The 25846-nt window shown below is 44.7% G+C and overlaps 2 protein-coding genes and 1 pseudogene across 2 annotated transcripts; 2 read left to right on the forward strand and 1 right to left on the reverse strand.

Annotated features, from left to right (window-relative positions):
• Nucleotides 1-772: 772 nt before the first annotated feature.
• On the forward strand, nucleotides 773-8923 carry LOC129857985 (toll-like receptor 6). Its single transcript, XM_055926799.1, has 2 exons — nucleotides 773-969; nucleotides 3125-8923. Exon 2 carries the CDS (start codon nucleotides 3127-3129, stop codon nucleotides 5548-5550), a length of 2424 nt encoding a protein of 807 aa, XP_055782774.1. The 5' UTR covers nucleotides 773-969; nucleotides 3125-3126; the 3' UTR covers nucleotides 5551-8923.
• Nucleotides 6510-13468, reverse strand: LOC129858622 (integrator complex subunit 10-like; annotated as a pseudogene).
• Nucleotides 13469-17782: 4314 nt separating this feature from the next.
• On the forward strand, nucleotides 17783-25165 carry LOC129857987 (mitochondrial nicotinamide adenine dinucleotide transporter SLC25A51-like). The gene is made up of 2 exons (XM_055926802.1): nucleotides 17783-18153; nucleotides 19704-25165. The coding sequence occupies exon 2, from the start codon at nucleotides 19776-19778 to the stop codon at nucleotides 20727-20729; it is 954 nt and encodes a 317-aa protein (XP_055782777.1). The 5' UTR covers nucleotides 17783-18153; nucleotides 19704-19775; the 3' UTR covers nucleotides 20730-25165.
• The last annotated feature ends 681 nt before the right edge of the window (nucleotides 25166-25846 follow it).

Here is a 25846-nt window from a genome sequence, read left to right on the forward strand (position 1 = left end):
CGTATGCTGACACATGCACATTTGTGGCCTGCTGGAGTTCATTTTGCAGGGCTCTGGCAGTGCTCCTCCTTGCACAAAGGCGGAGGTAGCGGTCCTGCTGCTGGGTTGTTGCCCTCCTACGGCCTCCTCCACGTCTCCTGATGTACTGGCCTGTCTCCTGGTAGCGTCTCCATGCTCTGGACACTACGCTGACAGACACAGCAAACCTTCTTGCCACAGCTCGCATTGATGTGCCATCCTGGATGAGCTGCACTACCTGAGACACTTGTGTGGGTTGTAGACTCCGTCTCATGCTACCACTAGAGTGAAAGCACCGCCAGCATTCAAAAGTGACCAAAACATCAGCCAGGAAGCATAGGAACTGAGAAGTGGTCTGTGGTCACCACCTGCAGAACCACTCCTTTATTGGGGGTGTCTTGCTAATTGCCTATAATTTCCACCTTTTGTCTATTCCATTTGCACAACAGCATGTGAAATTTATTGTCAATCAGTGTTGCTTCCTAAGTGGACAGTTTGATTTCACAGAAGTGTGATTGACTTGGAGTTACATTGTGTTGTTTAAGTGTTCCCTTTATTTTTTTGAGCAGTGTATTATCATAGCCACTAGCTGTGCCAAATTCACAGATATGTGGCCAAACTTAATTTCCTGTCAAGCACTCAATTCCTTGCCCATCACTGTGAATAAAAAGGGAAGTGAGAAAGAGATGTGAGTGAAGAAGGAACAGAAGTTGCCTGCGCATTTGAAAAGCCTGGTTTCACATGTCTGTTTCCCCTCTGCTCAACATTTGCTGTAAGCTCAGAGAGAGGGTTAGAGTGAGCGTGATAAGGTGATAGGGCGAGTGTGAATGAGAGAAATCGTAAAGGTAAAGAGAGATTTATCTGAAAGTGAGAGACGAACTGACTGTGACTGACTCAACATTATCTCAACAAACGCATCACTTGAAAAGCCATAGGATACTGAAAAAACAGGTCAGTCTGCTTTTTTCCCCCTCTTTCTGTGTGCGTGTGTGTTGCAGACTTGTTTTTAACCTGTCTAGGATCAGCGTGGCGCTAGCGGCACTCCCCCCCCCCCCCCACTGAAAAACCAGTGCCGCGAAATTCAAAAAAAATATTTTTTTAAAATATTTAACTTTCACACATTAAAGTCCAATACAGCTAATGAAAGACACAGATCTTATGAATCCAGTCAACATTTCCGATTTTTAAAATGTTTTACAGGGAAGACACAATATGTAAAGATGTACATCTATTACCTAAAAACACATTAGCATATTCCACCATCTTTTATTTGTCCACCAACACCAGTAGCCATCACCAATTCGGCTAAACTAAGATATTTATAGCCCCTAACCAACAAAAAAACTCATTAGATGACAGTCTGATAACATATTTATGGTATGGGATAGGTTTTGTTAGAAAAAAGTGCATATTTCAGGTATATGGCATAGTTTACAATTGCACCCACCATCACAAATGGACTAGAATAATTACAATGAGCAACGTGTTTACCTAACTACTAATCATCAAACATTTCGTAAAAATACACAGCATACACGAATCGAAAGACACAGATCCTGTGAATACAGACAATATTTCAGATTTTCTAAGTGTCTTACAGCGAAAACACAATAAATCGTTATATTAGCTTAGCACATAGCAATTAGCAGCCCAGCATTGATTCTAGCCAAAGTGAGCGATAAAAGTCAACATCGCCAAAAGATATTAATTTTTTCACTAACCTTCTCAGAATTCTTCCGATGACACTCCTGTAACATCACATTACAACATGCATATACAGTTTGATCGAAAATGTTTATATTTAGCCACCAAAATCATGGTTAGACAATGTGAAATGTAGACAAGCTGGTAAAGAAAACGTCCTTGCGCCACTTAGACAGTGATCTACTCTTATACATAAATACTCATAAACGTGACTAAAAAATATAGGGTGGACAGGGATTGATAGACAATTTAATTCTTAATACAATTGCGTTATTACATTTTTTAATTTATCCTTACTTTTCAATACAGTTTGCGCCAAGCGAAGCTACGTCAAAAAACATGGCGTCCTAAGCCACTAAAATGTTTCGACAGAAACACGATTTATCATAATAAAAATGTCCTACCTTGAGCTGTTCTTCCATCAGTATCTTGGGCAAAGGATCCTTTCTTGGGAGAAATCGTCTTTTGGTGGAAAGCTGTCCTCTTGCCATGTGGAAATGTCAACTACGTTCGGGATGAACTGAAAAGCGTGACCAACTTTTCACATCGTTGCAAAAATAAATGTCCCAAAATCGCACTAAACGGATATAAATTGCTATAAAACGCTTTAAATTAACTACTTTGTGATGTTTGTAACTCCTATAACGAGTGAAAAGATGACCGGAGAAATATAACAGGCTAAACTAACGCTTGGAACAGGAGAGGGTCGGTGTCTTCCACGCGCGTTACGCAGCAAGAAAAGACTTGCTAGCTAAAGGTTTTTTTCATTTGTAGGGCCTGTGAACGAGCAATCGAGCCCGTTGGAATCGTCATCACGTAAAGGCATCCAGGGGAAGACGTAAGAAGTGTCCGTATAGTCATAGCAACGACAGTGCCCGTTTAAATGACTTCTGAAAAGTGGCCAACGTTTCTCAAATCTGACTCCATGTCAGGGAAATTGCTGTAGAATGGGCTCTGTTCCACTTAGAGACAAAATTTCAACTCCTATAGAAACTATAGACTGTTTTCTATCCAATAATAATAATAATATGCATATTGTACGATCAAGGATTTTGTGGGAAGCCGTTTAAAAAATTAGCCACATTAGCATAAATAGTCTAAACAGCGCCCCCATCCCCAACAGGTTTTAAGACATTTGTGAGTTTCCGTACTGTATTATAAACCAAAATGTGTCTATTTAAGAGTCTATAATAAAACAAGGAAGCTCCTTTTTTTTACGAATACCCTAAGTACACTGCAAGTTGAATAACATTCATATCGAAAACAGGAACCAAAACCTTTATTCACATTCTAATGGAAGCCTATTGATTTATTATGATTCACAGCACACATGACACACAATATTATAACTACCTCCTTTACACAAACATTGTTTGTTACATTTTCTCTTGTCCCTCAACAGAGATGAGGGCTGTGGCAGTCACCCTCTGGGCCGTGGCTGCGTTAATGGAAGTCCATCAGAGCACCCCCTCCTCCTCAGAAATCCATACCATTATTGTCAACCTCTCCTCCAAAAACATATCCTCTGTTCCCAGAAACCTACCTCCATGCACCGAAGCCCTGGACCTCTCCCAGAACAACATACACAAACTTGGCCATGAGGATTTCCAAGTCACAACTCACCTGAGATTCCTCAACTTGTCTTGGAATGTCTTGGAAGATATCGATCCGGAGACGTTTCATCCCACTCCGCTCCTGGAGAGTCTGGACCTCTCACACAACCAGCTCCAGAACTTATCTGATCAACGGTACTTGCTGTTAGCGCTGAACGTCAGAGACCTAGATCTGACCTTTAACATGTTCCACACCATGACCCTGGGGGTGGAGTTTCACAGCCTGACGAAGCTGGAGAGACTGGGGCTCGGAGCAAAAATCATCAGGGTGGAGGATTTCATCAACATCCCTGACGTACACCTGCAAACTTTGACCCTTCGTCTGGAGAATCTCACAGCCTATGAGAGCGGCAGCCTGAGTGACGTCCAGGCGGCGAAGGTCAGCATCGGCCTGACGAACAAACCCACCGATCGAAATCTGATCGCAGACGCCCTGTTGATGTTCAACGAGGTTGAGCTGATGGGTATGAACATCAGTGGCTACCCCAGTTACCTGGTGGAACTTGTGAAGGAGAGAAGGGCAGTCAACACCACACATCTTTACCTGACAAATATGGCCATCACCTGGAAGCACCTGACAAACACCATAAACGCTGTGTTCGAATCCCCCATCATCCACCTGAGCACTTCAGACGTGGCCATCCACATTCCACCTTTGAGTGACACCCCAGGAAGAAACACGTCCCACACTAAATCCTTCTCTGCCAGGCGAGCGGAGGTGGTTAGCTTTTTCTTCTCCCTGGAAGTCCTCTGTAACTTCTTCATAAACATGCCGGTGGAGCGCCTGGCGATGACTGAGACATCCATCATACACATGACCTGCCCCAAGTCGCCCAGCGGGATACTGCAGCTAGACTTCTCAGATTGTGCCTTGACTGATACGGTCTTCTCCAGAGTAGAACAGCAAATCATTGTAGAGTGTACAACCCTGAATAAAGTAAACATCCTGGTTCTGAGAGGGAACAATCTCAGGTGCCTTCAAACCCTGAGCAAAAGGGTCCAGAACATGATCTCTCTGCGTCACCTGGACCTCAGCCTCAACTCGTTGGTTTACAGCGGCCAGGAATGCTACTGGCCACCGAACATTATCCACCTGAACCTATCTTCCAATGGGCTGAGTGAGTCGGTATTTAGCTGCCTGCCGAATGGCACCGTCAGCCTGGACCTCCAGAACAACCAGATCTTCACTGTACCAGAGACCCTGCTGGCCCTGGACTCCCTCCTGGCCCTGGACCTGAGTGCCAACCGGCTGAGGGACCTCCCGGTGTGCGCTGGATTCCCACACCTTAAGTATCTCCTTCTTAGGGAAAACTCCCTCCATGCCCCATCTGTGAGCGTTCTGGAGACTTGCCCTGTTCTACAGGCTCTAGATGCCAGCCGAAACCCCTTCACCTGTACGTGTGGCCTGAGGGGCTTCAGGGATCTGGGTGCTGGGACTGGCCTGGGCAGCGGACACCCTGCAATCCAACTTCTCCACTGGCCAGGAGCCTATCGCTGCAGCTATCCCGAAGCCTGGAGGAACTCCACACTGGAGGGCTTCCAGATCCCTGAGATCTCTTGCAATGTCGGCCTGCTGGCAACGGCCATCTTGTGCCCGGCAGTGGCTGTTATCATTGTTATGGTGACTCTGTGCCACCACCTGGACGTTCCGTGGTACCTGGGCATGATCTGGCAGTGGACCCGGGCAAAGCACCGTGCCAGGACCCAGCAGGTCCGGCCCGAGGAACTGGAGGGGGTTGTGTTCCACGCCTTTGTGTCCTACAGCCAGCATGATGCAGACTGGGTCAAGGGTCAGCTCTTGCCTAATCTGGAAGGCTCCGGCGGGGGCCTCCACATCTGCCGCCATGAGAGGGACTTCATCCCGGGGAAGACGATCGTGGAGAACATCATCCAATGCGTGGAGAGGAGCCGGCGCTGTGTGTTCATCCTCTCTCGCCACTTTGTCCGAAGCGAGTGGTGCCACTATGAGCTGTACTTCGCCAGCCACCAGCGGTTGACCCGAGGGTCTGACAGTGTGATCCTGGTGCTCCTGGAGCCTCTGCCTCGGTACATGATCCCCTCCAAGTACTATCAGCTAAAGGCCATGATGGGCAGACACACCTATCTGGAGTGGCCCCAGGACAGGGGCAAGCACAGGCTGTTCTGGGCCAATCTCAGGGCTGCACTGCAGGCTGACCTGCCCACTGCACCTGTACGAGACGACATGGATGAGTGAGAGGGAGAGAGAAAATAAGATCAATTGGGGAAGAAAAATATTTATATATTTTTTTAATGTTATCTAGAAATATCAAAAATACGCTCAGATTTGTCAACTTTCCAACAATCTCACAATTATTTAGAACCTCTTTTTTTATATACACTTCATAAAATGCTGCCTGATGACTCACAAGTAATTATTCCGCTGCTCTATCGTTTGCTACAGTCGTTTGTGGCGACGTCAAAATGAGGGGTGTTGTACAAAACTGAATCATCAGCGATTGGATCGTCTCTAACCAATCTGAGTATCAAAGCCAATGGCACATTTTCAAACGTCGCTTTACACATGTGTGTTCTGGCTCTGCCCCAACCCATTGGTTTTTGGGACCAATCCATTCCAGAAATCGTTGTGGAGGTACTCAAATCAGTCTCATTGTGGATAATAAAATAATGTCCGTGGACGTGCCATAGCGTTTGGCCGGAGCAAAGAGGTTGGGTAGCCAGGCAACACAAAATTATCCAAAAAGGAAAAATAAACAAAAAGTATCAAGACAGCCAATGGCAGACAGAGAGCAAATACCACAGACACAGTAGACCAATCCCTGTTAAGTATCCCCAGAAACAGAATCCTTCCCAAGTACAGAACCTTCTCATGTTAGCAAGAACATCCTTTGAAAGTCATTATCTAATTTTAAGGCAAGTAGTACAACAAGGGGGAAAAGTACAGAAGATTTTACGCTCATGAGTAACGTTAGCACAACAGATAAACCCTAGAAAGAGGGAAACAAGTAATTTATCTCTTTCTAATTATTGTTATTTGGTCATAGAGGGGTCAGGAGTTCAGTTGTCAGGTGTGATGGAAGACGACGATGGTCTTCTGGGCACACAAGCGGCACAGCGAACAGGGTTTCACTGTGGACAATAGACCCATGAGCCAAATGTCAGATGTCCAAGTGTCAAAGTTGAAGGGGTCAGAGGTCAGGGCAGGGACTGGATGATGATGATCTTCTCATTGATACAGAAGCGGTGGAGGACAGTATACAGGTTCTCCGTGCAGAGTGACACCTGTCTCTCCACGGCCAGACGGAAGTCCTCCTTCACCCCCTTAGTGATGCCACGCGTCACTGTGTGGTGCCTACAGGGCAGAGGAACAGAGACAAAGAAACCCTTTCTAACGTTTTCTTCACATTAATCATTTTAGAAATCAGACACTGTTTATTTTTGTCCAAACCTCTATAGCAACAGGTGAGAAAACACAAATGTATCAATGAGAAAACTGTGAGAAAACACAAAATGTATCAGTGATAAAAAATAAAATTACACAACATCAAGGAAACAACTTTTCCTCACATACAGTCTTCATAGTTTTGAAATTGAATGAGAGTATCAGGTATCTACCAAGAAGGTAAAATTTTGACGGGAAGATTCAACAACGTCAAAAACAATAACACATAGTCAAATATGAATGTTTACAAATGCAATGACAACTAGAGATACATTTAAAAAAAATCAAAATAGACTTCAAAAACATCAGTAACAACCACATAAACGGATGCAGTGGGTCAAACGCTTTCGTGAAAATAAAACACAACAAGGACTCGATGAAAACGGCAGACAGAAAATTTAAATGAGGTTTGGGGCTGAGGGATGGAGAGAGTGTTTGGTGTAGGGGTGGTGGGCAGGGGTGCCTGTCGGTCGCCTGCACCCCAGGTAGCAGCAGGGTGTTTAACTCCCCACCCCGAGCGGGATTAGGGTTCCTGAAGACAGTAAACACCAACATTTATCAACTCACGCTCTGGGTTAAAAGTTAGGATCAGCTTACCCTCTAAAGATCTTTACCTTTAACATTAAGAGGAAGAGCAAAAAACTGATCATAGATCAGTATCTAGAGGCAACCTCATCCTACTCCTCAACTCCCACTGAGAGTGGGTGTAGTCAAGAATCTCAAACAAGTTTTTTAAATATTGGATAGTCGGCGCGTTGTACTGCTAACCCTTTTTCAACATAATGCTTCACAGCTGAGCTGCTATTCGCTACCTGTATGTGAACGTGACTGTGTACAATATATATAAACATATGCCAGTGGGAGGTGCTTACTTGATCGTGCTTCTACACCTGCATTGCTTGCTGTTTGGGGTTTTAGGCTGGGTTTCTGTACAGCACTTTGAGATATCAGCTGATGTACGAAGGGCTATATAAATAAATTGATTTGATTTGATTTGATTAGCCTTCCCTTATTGTGCAGTAGCTGGACACGCCCCCTCTGTAGTGGCAGGTCTGCAAACTCCTCCAGCATATCAATATTTGCAGGAACAAACAAGTTAAAGGGAACAAACAGAGAGAGAGAGAGAGAAAGAAAAAAAGAAGAGAGCTAAAATTACGCAAGATTTTAGTTCCGGGTTATCAAGATTATTTTAGATATACTGTATGAGAAGGATACTGGTGACGTAGTTGAAAAAGATATCATACTGGAAGTTTCCCTGCTGACAGATCTTATCAATCACTCTCAGGAACAGCGACTCTCCCTGAAAATGATGAAAGTGTTTTTGTTAAGATCGGGATGTGATTTGAGAACCTATAAGAGATAAGAGTTTTTTTAAATAACTTTGCACAGTGAGTAGTCACCGCCCTGAGTGAGGTCAGAGAGTATCAGCCTGCCGGAACCGCCCCTTTCCTGCAAACTGTATAAATGATGGGTTAAGAAATTAACATACCAGACGAGAAAGACGTGCAGCTGCACGTTTAAAGTGGTTTGAACTTTGAATCTCAACACGAGGTAGAGACGATAAACTCCCCTCCCAGACAATCACTGGTACGGCTTGATTAGCTGTCCTAATTAAAGTATATTCGAAAGTGAATTTACGTATGACCATTCTGTCACTCTGCTCAAACTATCGTATTATGCTATTCTCATCACCCCACGGAAACCATCAACACGGCTGGCTAGTTTATCTTCAAAGAAGCATCTTCAAGAGTGAATGGGAGGAAAGTCAACTCTGTAGTTCTGTTCAGGACTACACAACAAGTCACCGGGTACCGGACAACTACAAAGAAGGACAACAGTAAAAGACTTCAGAGCCTTACAAGCGTGCCGCCAAAAGGCCCAACTCCCTTTCCAAGGCTGCCTTCTTCACAAGAGAGATCCCTGGCGAACCCAGGCATTTCACGTAAATACATTCATGATTTCTAGACATTCATGCAAAGTATATGGTTACTGTAGGTCCCTCTCTCTCCCTCTCCATCTCTTCTTTAACAAGCAGCTATGTTGTAGTCATTCCGCTAGGGACCTGTTTTTAGCGTATTAAGTCCTCAGTCAATAACCGATGCAAAGTGTGTATGTTTATCCTGTTTAGCTAGTAATAAATGATTAAACCAATTTGTGTAGTACTGAATCATAAGTAAGGCTCTGTTTTTTTCCGATGCAAGGTTTCGACTGCTCAGAATGATATAATGCGAGGTTTTAATTAATAAGTTGACTGTTTATAGATGTGATAGGTAAAGACCTTTTAGAGATTAATTCGGGAGATGGTAACTCTTTAAAGAACCGCTCTCGTGGTGCCCCAGATCCTAATGAGTTAATTGTTACATGATTAATTTAATCGGGTAACAATTAAACATAGTTAGTTAATTAGAAAAATAACAGTTTTCAAATTAATATTAAAGTCAAGTCACGACAGGACTCCAAGTACCAGCAGATATTAAATCAAAACCTGACTGCCTCTGCTAGGAAGCTTAAACTGGGCCGTGGTTGGATCTTCCAGCTGGACAATGATCCAAAGCACACCTCAAAATCAACAAAAAAATGGTTCACTGACCACAGAATCAAGATTTTGCCATGGCCATCCCAGTCCTATGATCTAACCCCCCATAGAAAACCTGTGGGATGAGCTGAAGAGGAGAGTCCACAAGTGTGGACCTCAGAATCTGAAGGATCTGGAGAGATTCTGTATGGTGGAATGGTTTCAGATTCCTTGCCATGTGTTCTCCAACCTCATTACGCATTATAGGAGAAGACTCAGAGCTGTTATCTTTGGAAAGGGAGGTTGCACTAAGTATTGAATGAAGGGGTTCCAATAATTGTAACACACATATATTTGAGAAAAATATTTGTTTTATGATAACAATACATTTTTTCTTTCAATTATTTCACTTTAATTAAAGGTTAGATTTTTGTGAATATTTTGAATGAAAGACCAAGAGGATAAACAATAAATAATTTTCCTCATATTTACCAAGGGTGCCGATATTAGTGGAGGGCACTGTATGTGTTTATTGTTCTTTGTAAGGACCTCGAAACAGGCAAACATCAGGTGAAGAATGGCAGGATCGCTTTACTCTTACATGGCAGCAGCCTCAGGTCATTGCCTAGCAACACAAACACACAACATATTAACATAGACACGTACTATAGGCATTTTAAAATAATCACATACACACATACGCACACAGTGTATTAATAGAGAGCTCACCTTTCCTGGGTTTGCCCCTAGCTTTGCTTTGGACCTCAGTGTTCTCGACTGGATCCTGGTTTTGCAGGACCAACCCACCAACTACATCAAGCAACGTTTCACACTCCATCTGATACAGACAAAGACACACAACACGAAAAATATGGAAACACAATGACAATTCAATTGACAAGTAAACCCAGATGCAATCTCTCTCTCTGTATGTATGCAATGTTTATGGATGAGCTCTCTGTATGTGTATACCCATCCTGTACTCTCCCAGTGCGTAGTGGCAGGAGGCCTGCTGTATAAGGGTCCTGTGGTGCTCCAGGTTACATTGTCCTGGGGAGCTCTGTCCAGGCTGAGGCTGCTGGAACGCAGCCATTTGGAGCAAGCTGGACAGGGCCTCACGTTACTGGCCCTGGGGGAGAGGACACACCCACTCACGTCAGCATACACATTCACATTGAACACAAATACATGGTCATACAAAACACTGATAAACTCATAGCACACGATGATCATTATATGTACAACTAGTATATGATCACATCTGTGAGGAATATTCGGAAACAGGGGGAACAGATCTAGTTGAATTCTGGAGAACGGGTGTGAAAACGTTTAATCAGAATGAGAAACATTTGCTTAGACAGGGGACACGTTTAGAGAGCACACAGATATGAGCTGGGGAATGTATTTGGAGGGTGTACCTGTCTCCAGGCTGTCGTGGGAGTGGAGGAGGTCCCAGCTCTCCCTGGCCAAACGGAAGCTCTCCAGAGTCTCCACCCGATCATCTCTGTCTTGTTGACCTCATCGTCTGAGCTCTGAAGAAACACATACACAAATACAAGCATGTACAAACACACACAACCTCCCCACTGATTTCCCGTCTGTCCTCTCACCATGGTCATTTCGCGGCCTTCAACCAGTTTGCGTTTCTCTCTCCAGCTCCACATCACTGTACACAGAGCTCAGGTCCTCCAGCAGTGTCCACGGCCCAGAGGCCAACGCCTTCACACACACACAAATAAATGCACGGATGCAACAGACACAACCTCACTGTAAAATGAGGAGATAGCCTCTAACAGAATCGACACAAAACCACAGCTCAAAGGTCAAAATTGACATTTTCAGCATGCTGTACAGTTGAGATGTAGAGGTAGGCGCTATGGAAGAGGACCAGGAAGGCACAGATGACCACCTGACTGCAGCACCGTGACCTGGTCTCTCCCTCTAGACTGGGCAGGTAGCGACACAGCTCCTTAACCCACTGCAGCATCTCCACATAGCCCCTACAAAACACACACACATAAATGGATATAGACACACAAACACACACATAGAACATACACACACAGCACCTTAACAGCAAGCAGTATTTCGGGCATTGTTCCTACAACACACACACATAAACACTCTTCACTAGCTAGCTACGTTCTGTTCACCTGTGCTCCTACCTCTGTCCTTTGTCCCCCTGCCACTCACAACAAGCCCCCACCACTGCCAGAATGTCCAGCAGTCTCTCCCAGGGCTCAGCCACCCCCGATGACTTCTCTGACAGCTCCTCAATCACATATCGCTGGGACACCCGAGACACAAAGGGAGACTTCAGACCACCACCCTCCTGAGAGCCTATGAGAGAGGTAGCGGGTAGAAGATGAATAGAGTAGAGAGTCTTAGTCTTTTTGTTTAGCTGCTCAGGAGTCTTATGGCTTGTGGGTAGAAGCTGTTTAGAAGCCTCTTAGACCTAGACTTGGCGCTCCGGTACCGCTTGCTGCGCAGTAGCAGAGAGAACAGTCTATGACTAGGATGGCTGGAGTCCCGTCGATGAGAATTCCCTTACCACCTGGGGGGCGGCTCTTCAGGAAGTCCAGGATCGAGTTGCAGAGGGAGGTGTTTACTCCCAGGGTCCTTAGCTTAGTGATGAGCTTTGAGGGCACTATGGTGTTGAACGCTGAGCTGTAGTCAATTAATAGCATTCTCACATAGGTGTTATTTTTGTCCAGGTGTGAAAGGGCAGTGTGGAGTGCAATATAGATTGCATCATCTGTGGATCTGTTGGGGCGGTATGCAAATTGGAGTGGGTCTAGGGTTACTGGGATAATAGTGTTGATGTGAGCCAAGACCAGCCTTTCAAAGCATTTTATGGCTACAGACGTGAGTGCTACGGGTCGGTAGTCATTTAGGCAGGTTACCTTAGTGTTCTTGGGCACAGGGACTATGGTGGTCTGCTTGAAACATATTGGTATTACAGACTCGGTCAGGGAGAGGTTGAAAATGTCAGGGAAGACACTTGCCAGTTGGTCATCGCATGCTCGGAGTACATGTCCTGGTAATCCGTCTGGCCCTGCGGCCTTGTGAATGTTGACCTGTTTAAAGGTCTTACTCACATCGGCGTGATCGTGATCACACAGTCGTCCGGAACAGCTAATGCTCTCATGCATGTTTCAGTGTTACTTGCCCCGAAGCAAGCATAGAAGTTATTTAGCTCGTCGGGTAGGCTTGTGTCACTGGGCAGCTCTCGGCTGTGCTTCCCTTTGTAGTCTGCAATAGTTTGCAAGCCCTGCCACATCCGACGAGCGTCGGAGCCGGTGTAGTACGATTCGATCTTAGTCCTGTATTGAAGCTTTGCCTGTTTGATTGTTCGTCAGAGGGCATAGCGGGATTCCTTATAAGCTTCCGGGTTAAAGTCCCGCTCCTTGAAAGCGGCAGCTCTACCCTTTACCTCAATGCAGATGTTGCCTGTAATCCATGGCTTCTGGTTGGCGTATGTACAGTACGTACAGTCACTGTGGGGACGACGTCCTCGATGCACTTATTGATAAAGCCAGTGGTTGATGTGGGGTACTCCTCAATGCCATCGAAAAAAATCCCGGAAAAGATTCAAGTCTGTGCTTGCAAAAAAAGTCCTGTAGTTTAGCATCTGCTTCATCTGATCACTTTTTTATAGACCCGAGTCACTGGTGCTTCCTGCTTTAATTTTTTCTTGTAAGCAGGAATCAAGAGGATAGAATTATGGTCATATTTGCCAAATGCAGAGCTTTGTACGCGTCTCTGTGTGTGGTCAGAAGCAGGTTGGCAGGAAGACGCATGTCCACGTTGTTTATAATCAACGGGAGAACGTCACACACTGTGGGAGAGGAAGAAAAGTGACATAGAAGAGGTAATAGATTACTTTACATCGGTCTGCTTTTGAGCTCCAAATGTTCAAGGTTCTGATCATTTGACTCAGAGAATTCTCTCACCAAACAGCTTCCTGAAACAGTTGACAGGCATCACCAGTTTTTCAGCCGTCTCTGCCTCCAACAGGGACTCTCCCAGGTTGACCTAGAATGGGAGGGCCAACAAAGCCATGGACAAGGTGGTGAAGGTCAAAGTTGAGAGGTTACGTACCCCGTGTTGGACCACAGACTCTGAGAAGCGCCTGAGCAGTAGCATCTCAGCCTTCTCCTGGGTGTTGAAAGACTGCTCTGTGGCCTTCAGCAACATCTCACACTGCACTGGGCCGGGAAGGGTTTCAAACAGAACTACAATCAGCACACACATCACTTCACACATTCCACCCAAGCAGAGTCCATCTCTGGCACATCTATGACCGTTTTCACATTGACGATAGCAAAGGGACATTTTCGAGAGGTTCTCGAGAGACAATAATGTTCTGTAAACAGTGGTGGAAAAAGTACCCAATTGTTATACTTGAGTAAAAGTAAAGATACCTTAATATAAAATTACTCAAGTAAAAGTTAAAGTCACCCAGTAAAATACTACTTGAGTAAAAGTCTAAAACTATTTGGTCTTAAATATACTTAAGTATCAAAAGTAAATGTTATTGCTAAAATATAGTTAAGCATCAAAATGAGTGTTAGCAATCTAGCTAACAACTGCTGCATCCAAAATAGTTATTTTGCAAAGATCACAGCCATATTTAATCAAGCAAAAATCTAAACATAAATGTAAACTCAGCAAAAAAAAGAATTGTTCCTTTTTCAGGACACTGTCTTTCAAAGATAATTAGTAAAAATCCAAATAACTTGACAGATCTTCATTGTAAAGGGTTTGAACACTATTTCCCATGCTTGTTCAATGAACCATGAACAATTAATGAACATGAACAGGGAAATAAATTGCAATGTCCGTACTGTGAGATGCCTAAGACAGCGCTACAGGGAGACAGGACGCACAGCTGATCGTCCTCGCAGTGGCAAACCACGTGTAACAACACCTGCACAGGATCAGTACATCCGAACATCACACCTGCGGGACAGGTACAAAATGGCAACAACTGCCCGAGTTACACCAGGAAGGCACAATCCCTCCATCAGTGCTCAGACTGTCCGCAAAAGGCTGAGAGAGGCTGGACTGAGGGCTTGTAGGCCTGTTGTAAGGCAGGTCCTCACTAGACATCACCGGCTACAACGTTGCCTATTGGCACAAACCCACCATCACTGGACCAGACAGGACTGGCAAAAAGTGATCTTCACTGACGAGTCGCGGTTTTGTCTCACCAGGGGTGATGGTCGGATTTACGTTTATCGTCGAAGGAATGAGCGTTACACCGAGGCCTGTACTCTGGAGCGAGATCGATTTGGAGGTGGAGAGTACGTCATGGCCTGGGGCGGTGTGTCACAGCATCATCGGACTGAGCTTGTTGTCATTGCAGGCAATCTCAACGCTGTGCGTTACAGAGAAGACATCAACCTCCCTCATGTTGTACCCTTCCTGCAGGCTCATCCTGACATGACCCTCCAGCATGACAATGACACCAGCCATACTGCTCGTTCTGTGCGTGATTTCCTGCAAGACAGGAATATCAGTGTTCTGCCATGGCCAGCGAAGATCTCAATCCCATTGAGCACGTCTGGGACCTGTTGGATCAGAGGGTGAGGGCTAGGGCCATTCCCCCCAGAAATGTCCGGGAACGTGCAGATGCCTTGGTGGAAGAGTGGGGTAACAGCTCACAGGAAGAACTGGCAAATCTGGTGCAGTCCATGAGTAGGAGATGCACTGCAGTACTTAATGCAGCTGGTGGCCACACCAGATACTGACTGTTACTTTTGATTTTAACCCCCCCTTTGTTCAGGGACATATTATTCCATTTATGTCAGTCACATGTCTGTGTAACTTGTTCAGTTTATGTCTCAGTTGCTGAATCTTGTTTTGTTCATACAAATATTTACACATGTTAAGTTTGCTGAAAATAAACGCAGTTGATAGTCAGAGGACGTTTCTTTTTTTGCTGAGTTTATGTGTATGAGAACCCAAAAAAGTGATATTGTTTCGAAGTAATAAAAACGTCAATCTAGGCTATGTTGCATGGGCGCAGATGGCGATGGCTTTCTTACTGCAGAGGATTGAATGTTAATTTCTCTACTGTAAGCCACCTCCAACGTCCTTTTAGAGAATTTGGCAGTACGTCCAACCAGCCTCACAACCGCAGACCACGCTAGCCCAGGACCTCCTTATCCGGCTTCGTCAAGTGTGGGATCGTCTGAGACCAGCCACCCGGACAGCTAATGAAACTGAGGAGTATTTATGTCTGTAATAAAGCCCTTTTGTGGGGGAAAACTCATTCTGATTGACTGGTCCTGACTCCATGGTGGGTGGACCTGGCTCCCAAATGGGTGGGCCTATGCCCTCCCAGGCCCACTCATGACTGCGCCCTTGCCCAGTCATGTGAAATCCATAGATTATGGTCTAATTTATTTATTTCAATGTATTAATTTCCTTATATCAACTGTAACTCAGTAAAATCGTTGAAATTGTAGCATGTTGCGTTTATATTTTTGTTCAGTATGTGCTTTTGTCTTGTAGCTAAAATGTAATGAGTGTACAGAAGAGAAAATAAACCCGTTAATTGTCTGCACATGCTTGTGAATTGTTGAGTTATTCAAGAGCGTAATATGGTTTTGTTGCAATAATTATGAGTGTAGCTAATTTGGTAGTTGCTTGCTTATCTTTAGGTAGTACCTAGCTAGTTTCAGTTTGCAATGCTTAACCTTCTGGCTAGTGGTTACTCTGACATTTACGGTACTTTTGAGCTGCGAGACAAATTGATTAAACTGAAGGACACACTACAAACAACAGCATGTATATTAGTCATCAACAGTACTGTGAGTGTGTGCATAAGTAGAGATAAGAACTGTCACTCCCATGTCATACAGCAGTCTGCCCGCTGAAGCTGTCTTTGCATTTCCCCCAATGGTGTACATTTCATACTGTCAAGACAAGACACCAATGTGACATTCCATTCCAGCCTGTGTGCAATAAAGCCAAGGACCAGACCTCTTGAGACTAGTTTTCCTAACGTTACATGTATTCTAAATGACTCGTTATTAGCACTTTACTCTTTCTCAAGCCAACAGCTAGCTAGAGTATAATTGTCATTCACTAGACGCAGTTTACCTAAATATTGAAGTCAGTGGGATAGAAGGATCTAGCGGTCATCAGACACAAAATCCCGAGCCCCTTTCACTAAACATTCGCAATCGTTTTGTGCTGACATATTTGGTCATATTATTGTAGTCCGTGGGGTACAGTGGCCAAAATATGAATTTGCTAGGTTTGAAATTGAAATTGGGGCATTTGTTTTATTGCTCCCATGAATGAGAATATTTTTATGACATGACTTGCAGTCACATGTGATAACATTAGATTCGATTGACGGTTGACAACTCCATTGTGTCCTCCTCCCAGAGTGCTAAGAACCTTGGCGTGATCCTGGACAACACCCTGTCGTTCTCAACTAACATCAAGGCGGTGACCCGATCCTGTAGGTTCATGCTCTACAACATTCGCAGAGTACGACCCTGCCTCACGCAGGAAGCGGCGCAGGTCCTAATCCAGGCACTTGTCATCTCCCGTCTGGATTACTGCAACTCGCTGTTGGCTGGGCTCCCTGCCTGTGCCATTAAACCCCTACAACTCATCCAGAACGCCGCAGCCCGTCTGGTGTTCAACTTTCCCAAGTTCTCTCACGTCACCCCGCTCCTCCGCTCTCTCCACTGGCTTCCAGTTGAAGCTCGCATCCGCTACAAGACCATGGTGCTTGCCTACGGAGCTGTGAGGGGAACGGCACCTCCGTACCTTCAGGCTCTGATCAGGCCCTACACCCAAACAAGGGCACTGCGTTCATCCACCTCTGGCCTGCTCGCCTCCCTACCTCTGAGGAAGTACAGTTCCCGCTCAGCCCAGTCAAAACTGTTCGCTGCTCTGGCACCCCAATGGTGGAACAAACTCCCTCACAACGCCAGGTCAGCGGAGTCAATCACCACCTTCCGGAGACACCTGAAACCCCACCTCTTTAAGGAATACCTAGGATAGGATAAAGTAATCCTTCTAACCCCCCCCCCCCCCCTTAAAAGAGTTAGATGCACTATTGTAAAGTGGTTGTTCCACTGGATATCATAAGGTGAATGCACCAATTTGTAAGTCGCTCTGGATAAGAGCGTCTGCTAAATGACTTAAATGTAAATGTAAATTCGAGGTATCATTGACTAGGCTTATCAGTCACTACTAGACACTAGAGCTGACCCACAGCAAAATGGACTATATCGTAAACACTTTTGGTCTTAATTTAAGGTTAGGCATAAGGTTAGCAGTGCGGTTAAGGTTAGCGTTAGGTTTAAAATCAGATTTTAAGCCATTTGTGGCTGTGGTAACTAGTGACGACAAGGATCCTATTGGTAAATGCTGCCGCCTGGTGTATGACAGAATATTGCACATAGAAAATGTAGGACAGATCACACAACCAGACAAAAACGTGTCAATGCAAAATAGAGCATCACAAAAAGCATGGTGCAGTATTCTAGTCACGGAGTTAACCCTCAAAATATAATCTAATTGAGATGCAAATGTTATTTATCAAATACACCTTGTAGTTGTAACATAATTCAAGAGAGCCAACAGGACGCTTGAACAATAGCCCCTCTAGTGTGTATCATAAAATCCGTATAAACTGATGCGTTTGAAACCTTCACCCACAAACTATAGTGGGCACTTATTTTTGTATTCTTATTTGTAGATAAGCGCCGGCCCGGTGGTCGTAAAGCACGCCATTTACATCTCGATTGGTTTTCCTGCTGTCAGCTGCTTCCCTATGCATCTGCGATCGACAGCAGACGGAACGACCTAGCAAGCTCCATTTCCGTGGTAAACTACGGTTTCTTCGTGGCAAGGTAAAAGACAAGTAAACGTGGATACTTTGGACCAAGTGTTGAAATATCCTATATAATGTCTATTTAATTTTTACATTTACAACGATAGCCTTGAATGGGCATGCTATCTCTCTCGCGACTGTTTGGTCAAAAATAAATAAAGTAAAAGCCAGTTGTCCGCTTTGACACTTGCTAGCCAACGTTAGCTGGATACAAAAGGCCTGCAAACTGTATCTAACTTGATAGATAGATAGCTAGCTCAGTCAAACTCCTGTTTACTATAGCTTGTTAATGAAATCTTGACTGTCAAGATTAGCCATGTCACCGGCTGCTAAAGAAGGCCCTGAAAAGGATATTAGCTAACTACGTTAGCTGGCTTGTTAGCGTAGACGCAACCCTTTGACACACAATCAGGACACATTTTGGTGGGTCTAGCCAGGACGAAGACAGGTTTAGCAGGCTGTAACGTTACTGTCCTTTGTTTGAGTTTGCCGGTAAAGCAATGACTCATTCAGAATAATCTGGATTGTGCCAGTGTGTAATCTTTGGAATATATTCTGAAGCTAACGTTAGCTGGATAGATTCAAACTCCGATAGCCTTGAGCATTTCTTTCTTGACCGTATTGACAATTTCTCCATTGACCAAGCCAACTTGAACATTTCATGTGTGCATCATTTAGAAGGTGTGTCCATATAGCATGCCCATGAGTCATGACAGCAAATGGGGAGTTCCTAGAAGGCGTTAACTTTACTCAAGACCTTCTAACCAGAGTACAACGATGATCAGAGTCAACAACCAGGTTGGCAAACTGTCTGCTCCTCCTTGTCACTGACAGTTCATCTGCACTGGGTGACTCAACTAATTTCAATTTGTTAACGGTTTGCATTTGGCAGAAGCCCTTCTGACGAAATCTGCTTTCATAGCTTGACCTCTAATTACCCTCCAGTGACAGTTCCACTACTCTGACCTATGTTTAGAAGGCACTTGAATGTGGAGTTTGGTTTTAAATTGTTTCTGGACAACTTCTAGACTCCACAAAATGATGATGCATGCATGTCTCTTAATTCCTTTCTGAAGCGTACATATCACCTTGTACATTAGAATCAAGTTATGCAATAGTTCTTATCACTGAGGTGGTAACGGCAGCTAACAGAGTTGTAGCCAAGTTTCAATAGATGCGGTACACAGACCTGGATTGTGTCCGTGGTGCACTGAACTACATTACCAAACCTACTTACCCAAGATCCGTGTTACACTGACAACCTGTTTAAATTTTTCCCCAAATATTACCGGTGTCTTATCATTTTGCAAAACTGCAGTCCTACCCCAGTGCAGACAGCCTAATGCCTTCTGGATACTAGCCTCATAGTCACACAATCCTTCTCCACTAATCATGGGGGAGTTTTTGCAAACTGGTTGACCATCCATTTGTTACAATGTTATAATAGACAATGCATGTTTTGCTGAAAGGAACAAGTAACTTCAGTTCACATGCTGTTTCAGTACCAATAGATAATATTGTAGCCAATTTTAAACATTGTAAATTTAACTCTTTCATTCCTTCCCACAGGTGTAAAATCATAGAGGTTGTCTCCCCAGCAGTGATGCTGGTGGCGTAGGCTCAGGGTGCGTCTCATCTCCCATGGATGTTACCACCATGGACCCAGAGTCAGCCTGCACGTCACAGCCCCAGGGGTCCCTGGGTAAAGGAGGGGGCTCCCTGCTATCTGGCAGTGGTTTGGGCGCTGCGCTCGGCCCCCGGGGGAAGCACTACGTGTGTGGCTCCATAGCGGCCTTCACCAACATCGTGGTGACCTTCCCCATCCAGAAGGTTCTGTTCAGACAGCAGCTTCACGGTGTGCGGGCCAGAGAGGCCGTCAGACAACTCCAACGGGACGGGATGAGGAAACTCTACAGGGGGCTGCTCCCTCCTCTGCTCCAGAAGACCACCACTGTAGCCATCATGTTCGGCTTGTACGAGGACTTCTCCCGGGTCTTATTGGACCAGGTGCCCACCGGCAGCGGCATTCCCGAGCTGGTGACGCGGAGCTTTGCGGCGGCGCTGGCTGGCACGGCAGAGGCTGTGCTGACGCCGTTTGAGCGTGTGCAGACTCTCCTCCAGGACCACCGGCACCACGGCCGCTTCCAAAACACGCCCCACACCTTCCGGACGCTCCTGAGCGAGTACGGTGTGAAGGAGTGCTACCGCGGCCTGGTGCCGGTCTTAATAAGGAATGGGCCCAGTAATGTGCTGTTCTTCGGGCTCCGCGGGCCCATCAAGGAGCAGCTCCCTGAGGCCTCCAGCCGGGCTGGCCACCTGGTCAATGACTTTGTGTGTGGAGGGATGCTGGGGGCGGCGCTGGGGATCATGTTCTACCCGCTGAATGTGGTGAAGTCGCGGGCCCAGTCCCAGGTGGGGGGTGCTTTCCGCCCCTGTGGGGAGGTGTTGATGACGGTGTGGAGGGAGAGGGGCGGCAGCATGGCCATGCTGTTCCGAGGGGCGCACCTCAACTACCACCGCTCCCTTCTCTCCTGGGGAATCATCAACGCCACATACGAGCTTCTGCTCAGTGTTCTGATACTGGAAGGGTCATAGAAAGTGAGGGGGAATAGAAAGTGAGGGGGAGAGCGAGGAAAAAGACTTGGGAAAGTGTTGTTTGATGATCGCAGTTGGTGCTCTTTTTTGTTGTTGTTGTTGAAACTGATGTGCCCACTGCCCACCCAAACAGGTCTAGATGGTGTATGTATGTGGGTGGGTAAGGGTCTATGGCAAGTAGAAGAGGACAAAGGTTATCTGAAAGGTGAAGTTGCGCTACTGACAATGGTCTCCAGTCGGTGTGAGATTAAAGAAGACAGTCAATTTGAGTCATGGTATTTAGAAGGCACTTGTATCTACACAAGTCCTGCGTCTGGGTCCAACATGCAACGAAAGCCTTCTTCAATACATTTTTGTGTGTAGTCTGATGTGGTTCCCAGCAGAAAGTGTCAGAGGCAGTTTACTGGGTGTAAGCCTTTTTAGAGTGACGAAGAACTATTCATTGTGTTGACCAGTGCTTTGATCTGTGTGCATTGATGTCCCTTCAACCCCTCTCCTTTCTCTACTCTGGTCCTCTGATTGTGAACTCTGGTATACTGATTTGTTGTCCAACTATTTACCATGTCGGTCATCTTGGATTATGCACTGATTCGACCCATAGAGAATGATAGAGGCCTCTAGTGGCCAAAAGGCCGTTTTAGCATGGGCAGCACCATTGAGGGCTTCCACCATGCTTCTGCCATTTTAAAGTAGTCAAAATAGTCAACTGGGTGGGGATTCCATTAGAGTAATACAGTGGGAGTCATAATACACATCAAATCTAGCGGTCAAGCAGGGAAATTGTTCCAATTGTTTTTCCACCATTGATTTTTCCTATATGGGATTTTAGAAACACTTAAAGTAAGGGCTGTGTTTTGTGTAGGCTTACCCTGGCGTTACGTTTTGATAACTGTGTAAATCTCTAGGTGAAGGTGACTTTTTAATACATAGGAATTCGGGCAAATATATTTATCTGGGAAATGCTAATGTGTCTATCATAAAGAACTACAAATGTCATGATGATCTGGACAAGATTGCCGAATCGAGGCACAGGTAAAAATCTCTGGATTAACTATCTAATGTTAGCTAAATGTAGTAATGGATAAATTGTCTACAATTCTTTAAACATTGACAATTCTGTGAACTGTCCTGTGCAAGTTTTAAATTGACACAATACCTGTTAGCTGAGATGACGTGCAAGACCTTGCATGATGTCTACTTTGATGCTAATTACCATTTTCAAATCTGAGAGTAAATGGAGCTGAATATATTGATAAAAGTCACCTTGTCCGAGAGAGATTTACATGGTTGTCAAAACATCACGCCAGGGTGAGCCTACACGAAACACAGCCCTTATTTTAAGTGTTTCTAAAATCATCTATGTGGAAAAACAATTGGAACTGTTTCCCTGTTTTGACCGCAAGGTTTTATGGGTATTATGACACCTCCACTGCGGGGCTCTGAGTTATAGCCTCAATGGCGCTGCCCATGCTGTCAGACTCTATAATGCCACAGATATAAAGAGGAGTCCTCTATCTGTCTCTTTGATTCAACCCTGTGCGGTGTACTAGCCATAGAGATAGTTAGAGAACTCAACTTAGATATAGCATATTTCAGCATGGACATTACCATTAATGGCTTCCACCATTTTAAAGTACGCAATTGAGCGATCAGCCAATGATCAGAGCATTGTCTTGATTTGTAAATTGCTTTAAGGTAAGTCACCACCATCTAGTGGCCACAATACATTTAATTACGCTATTTGGTTCAGGACTCAAGCACTGCAGATGGTGGTAAATCACCAATATTAGCTTTAATATTGAAAATGGAATACTTTTTAAAAAGTAGTCAACTGGTTGGGGATTCCTATGAGTTGTAGCCTCAATGGCGCTGTCACAGATGTCCTAATGGCACAGATACAAAGACAAGATCTCTTTCCATCTCTATGGTACCAGCCTAACGGCTAGCAGGTGTTTGTCGTGTAGGTATTGCTTGAAAGACGACTGGAAATAGCTGTATACTCAGAAGCACATGGGAACTGGACTAGGAAAGTGCTATTATGTACCATTTCTTCACTCAGTTATTATAACCCATCAATCAACGCCACTATAAGTGTATCTTGAAAATGTTTGTCAAAGATTTGTGTGTAGTGAGCTTATTGCTGAAGTGCCACTTGTAGTGTGTGTCTGTTAAAGTACCCATTGGTTTAAGTAAAATGTATGTTACCCATAACTTGTCTCTTCCTTGATGAGATGGACTTAAAAAGCAATAAGACATGGCCAAATAATATTTGTCCTCAGATAAAACATGCACAACTATGATGGGGAAAAAATACACACACAAAGAGTACAGGAACACAACCATTTTGCCCATAATTGTATACTTCCAGCCTGTAGCTGTAGCCCCTCATTTACACACTCGCTTCTCTCCTCCATATTTGTCTCTCCTTCCTTTCTGAGAATTCCTTGCTTTCCACTCCCCTCTCTCCCTTCATTCTGACTGCTGTACACTCTCTCCTCTCTGCCCATAACCCCTGTTGACATAATGGGCTCAAATTTCAAGCTTGAGTAGAGGCAGTCGCCATGCAGCGGCCCACACTGCGTATGACAGGCCAGATAGGGAAGGCATGCTGCTAGGGGATTGAGACGGGGCTGCAGAGACAGAGGAGAGGGAGAACGAGGGCACTGGAGGAGAGAGAACTAGTATGAGGGAGACTGAATGCGGATGAAAGCAAGAGAATGAGAAAAGGGAGGGAGAGTAGTGTGTTGTGGCACAGAAAGCGATATCTGCCATTTAATTTCTCCCTTATGCGGTCTATGTCTGTATTTTCAACTAAAAAAGAGTCAGCGCTGAATTAGATCAGGACAGTTTTCAGTTGGTTTTCCAGCGTTGAAGGTACAGGTATGTTTTACTGAAAGGTTCAGGGAACTGGATGTGACTAGGCGGCTACATAAAACATTTCCAAATAAATTGCAAATCACTTGAGTTGGTCACAGATTTCTCATAAATGTAATGCTAACCAGGCAAGCAAATGTTGAACTTGTCAATGACTTAAAGTGAAATTGTAGGCTTATTTTGTCCATTTTTGTGAATAAGCTGTTTGCTATAGTCCCCCCTATTTGGTTATCGTGTATATTTTTAGAAGACACCCAAATGTTTTATAAAGGTGAAATGCTTCTTGAATGGGTGTGTGTCTGTGTCATTTGGGTGTGAGTAAGTCAACATCATCATTGTGAACTTCATGCTTCAGACCTTGTGGAAGACACATTTCAGTTGAATGCATTCAGTTGTACAACTGTCTAGGTACTGCCCTTTCCCCCTTAGTCAGTCCATTTCATTTATTTGTTACTGCTCACCATGTTCTTACCCAAACATGCAGCTAATCCCCATTGATAAATCACAGGGAAAACCTGGCCATGCATACTACTCAAGAGTTTCATTATGTGTCCATTCATATAAGCTTACAAACCATAACTGTGATCAACACAATGAATGGTGTGTCTACAAGCTATGGCATCGTAGCAATTTCAACGCCAGCAACGTTTTTTCGTTCTCCCAAACCAATGGAACTGTCTTCCTGGTACAGCCTGCGACTGGGGAAGTCGGGACGACTGTAGCTAGCCAATCCACTGGGCTGGTTAGTGTGGTTATGTGAGGGCCTGGATCTGACTGCTGGGTTAACAAGTGATCAGATTAAGGGCAATCTGACATGGGGACTGGTCTGGCGAGAGAGATGGCCCGGGGTCGACAACAGAGACATACCCCAGGCAGTTCAACCAGGGCTTCCCTCTAAATTGCTACTGAAAGGCATTTTGTCTTTCTATGAGTGGTCACTAATCAGGACAGTGCAGTGTGACTTTTTATCACATTGAGGTGTATTTTCATTGTCTAGTTTCCACCATAGTGTTTTCTCTTATACAGTCATGTTGGGTAGGTGATGGCTAATGTTAAAGGAATGGTAGGAAGCCCAGTATTTTTGATACGCCACATTCACAAGTACTGCTCTGCTTTACAAATATTTACCCCTGGGTTCAATGGCAGGTCAAAATCACTCTTCCCAAGTCATAGTGAACAGGGCCAATACATTGGCTTATGCCGCTTTCATATGCTAGTTGGAACCAGGAAACTGAAAATTCTGACTTGCTGATTCGTTGAACGTGTATAACTACAACCAGTTAGCATGTCGGAAATGTCTGAGTTTCCTAGTTCAGACTAGCATGTGAACGGGCATTATACAGACACTCCCAACTGAACATTTGAGAAATGGCTGCTGCCTAAAGCGGTTAAACAGCTTGTGGTGTTTGTGTTCTTACTGTGCATTGTTCCATAGTGCCTGAGGTTATCACAATCAGGAAGCCTAAAATATGAGATCATCACATGTATTTTCCAAACTATATTTGAATTGAGATGAATGTTAATGAAAATAAAATGTTGATTGATTGTCCCCATAACATAAATATGTCTCTAGGGAAGTTTCTCCAAAGAGACTGGTTTCTCCAAAGAGACTGGTTTCTCTGTAGTGTGCATTCGAATTAAACAGTTGATGCACCTCTCTTTTCCAGAGGCAGACACAGGAGTTAGATTTCAGGTGCCTTTTTTACAGTTTATTTCAACAATGTTACAGCAAGAAATGGCTGCCCAATGATCTGTGCATGGAGGCCTATAATCCACTGACAGCACTATACAGTGTGTTTCTGATCAGTTTAGGGCTTCTATTCTATAACGTCGGTTACATGACAACGGTCAGGTTCTGTGGCCAGTATGCTACAATGATTATCGTCATAACTTTACTGTCCAATGTCCACTGATGTCCAACGGACATATGTGGCATCACAATGGATCTCAACACTTTACAGTGGCCTCTAGTTCCTTTCATCTGCCTTCATCTTTTCACTGATCAAAACACATGATACAGTGAAGGCAAATTGTTCTGTCACCATCCCTTAAAACTGTCAGACTGCATTTCCTAATCCCCATCTATGCCATCAATATCCAGGCCGCAGCTACGCAAATCTTCTTATGTTTGTGAGTTAATGGAAGACGTGTGGACAGGGGCAGACTTCCAGGGGGCCCCCAACCAAAAATGTGGCCCTCCCAGATAGTATGAACCTGTCGGTTTGGGGCCCCCTGGAGGTCAG

This window comes from Salvelinus fontinalis, chromosome 6, assembly GCF_029448725.1.
Source record: "Salvelinus fontinalis isolate EN_2023a chromosome 6, ASM2944872v1, whole genome shotgun sequence".
NCBI lineage: Eukaryota > Metazoa > Chordata > Actinopteri > Salmoniformes > Salmonidae > Salvelinus > Salvelinus fontinalis.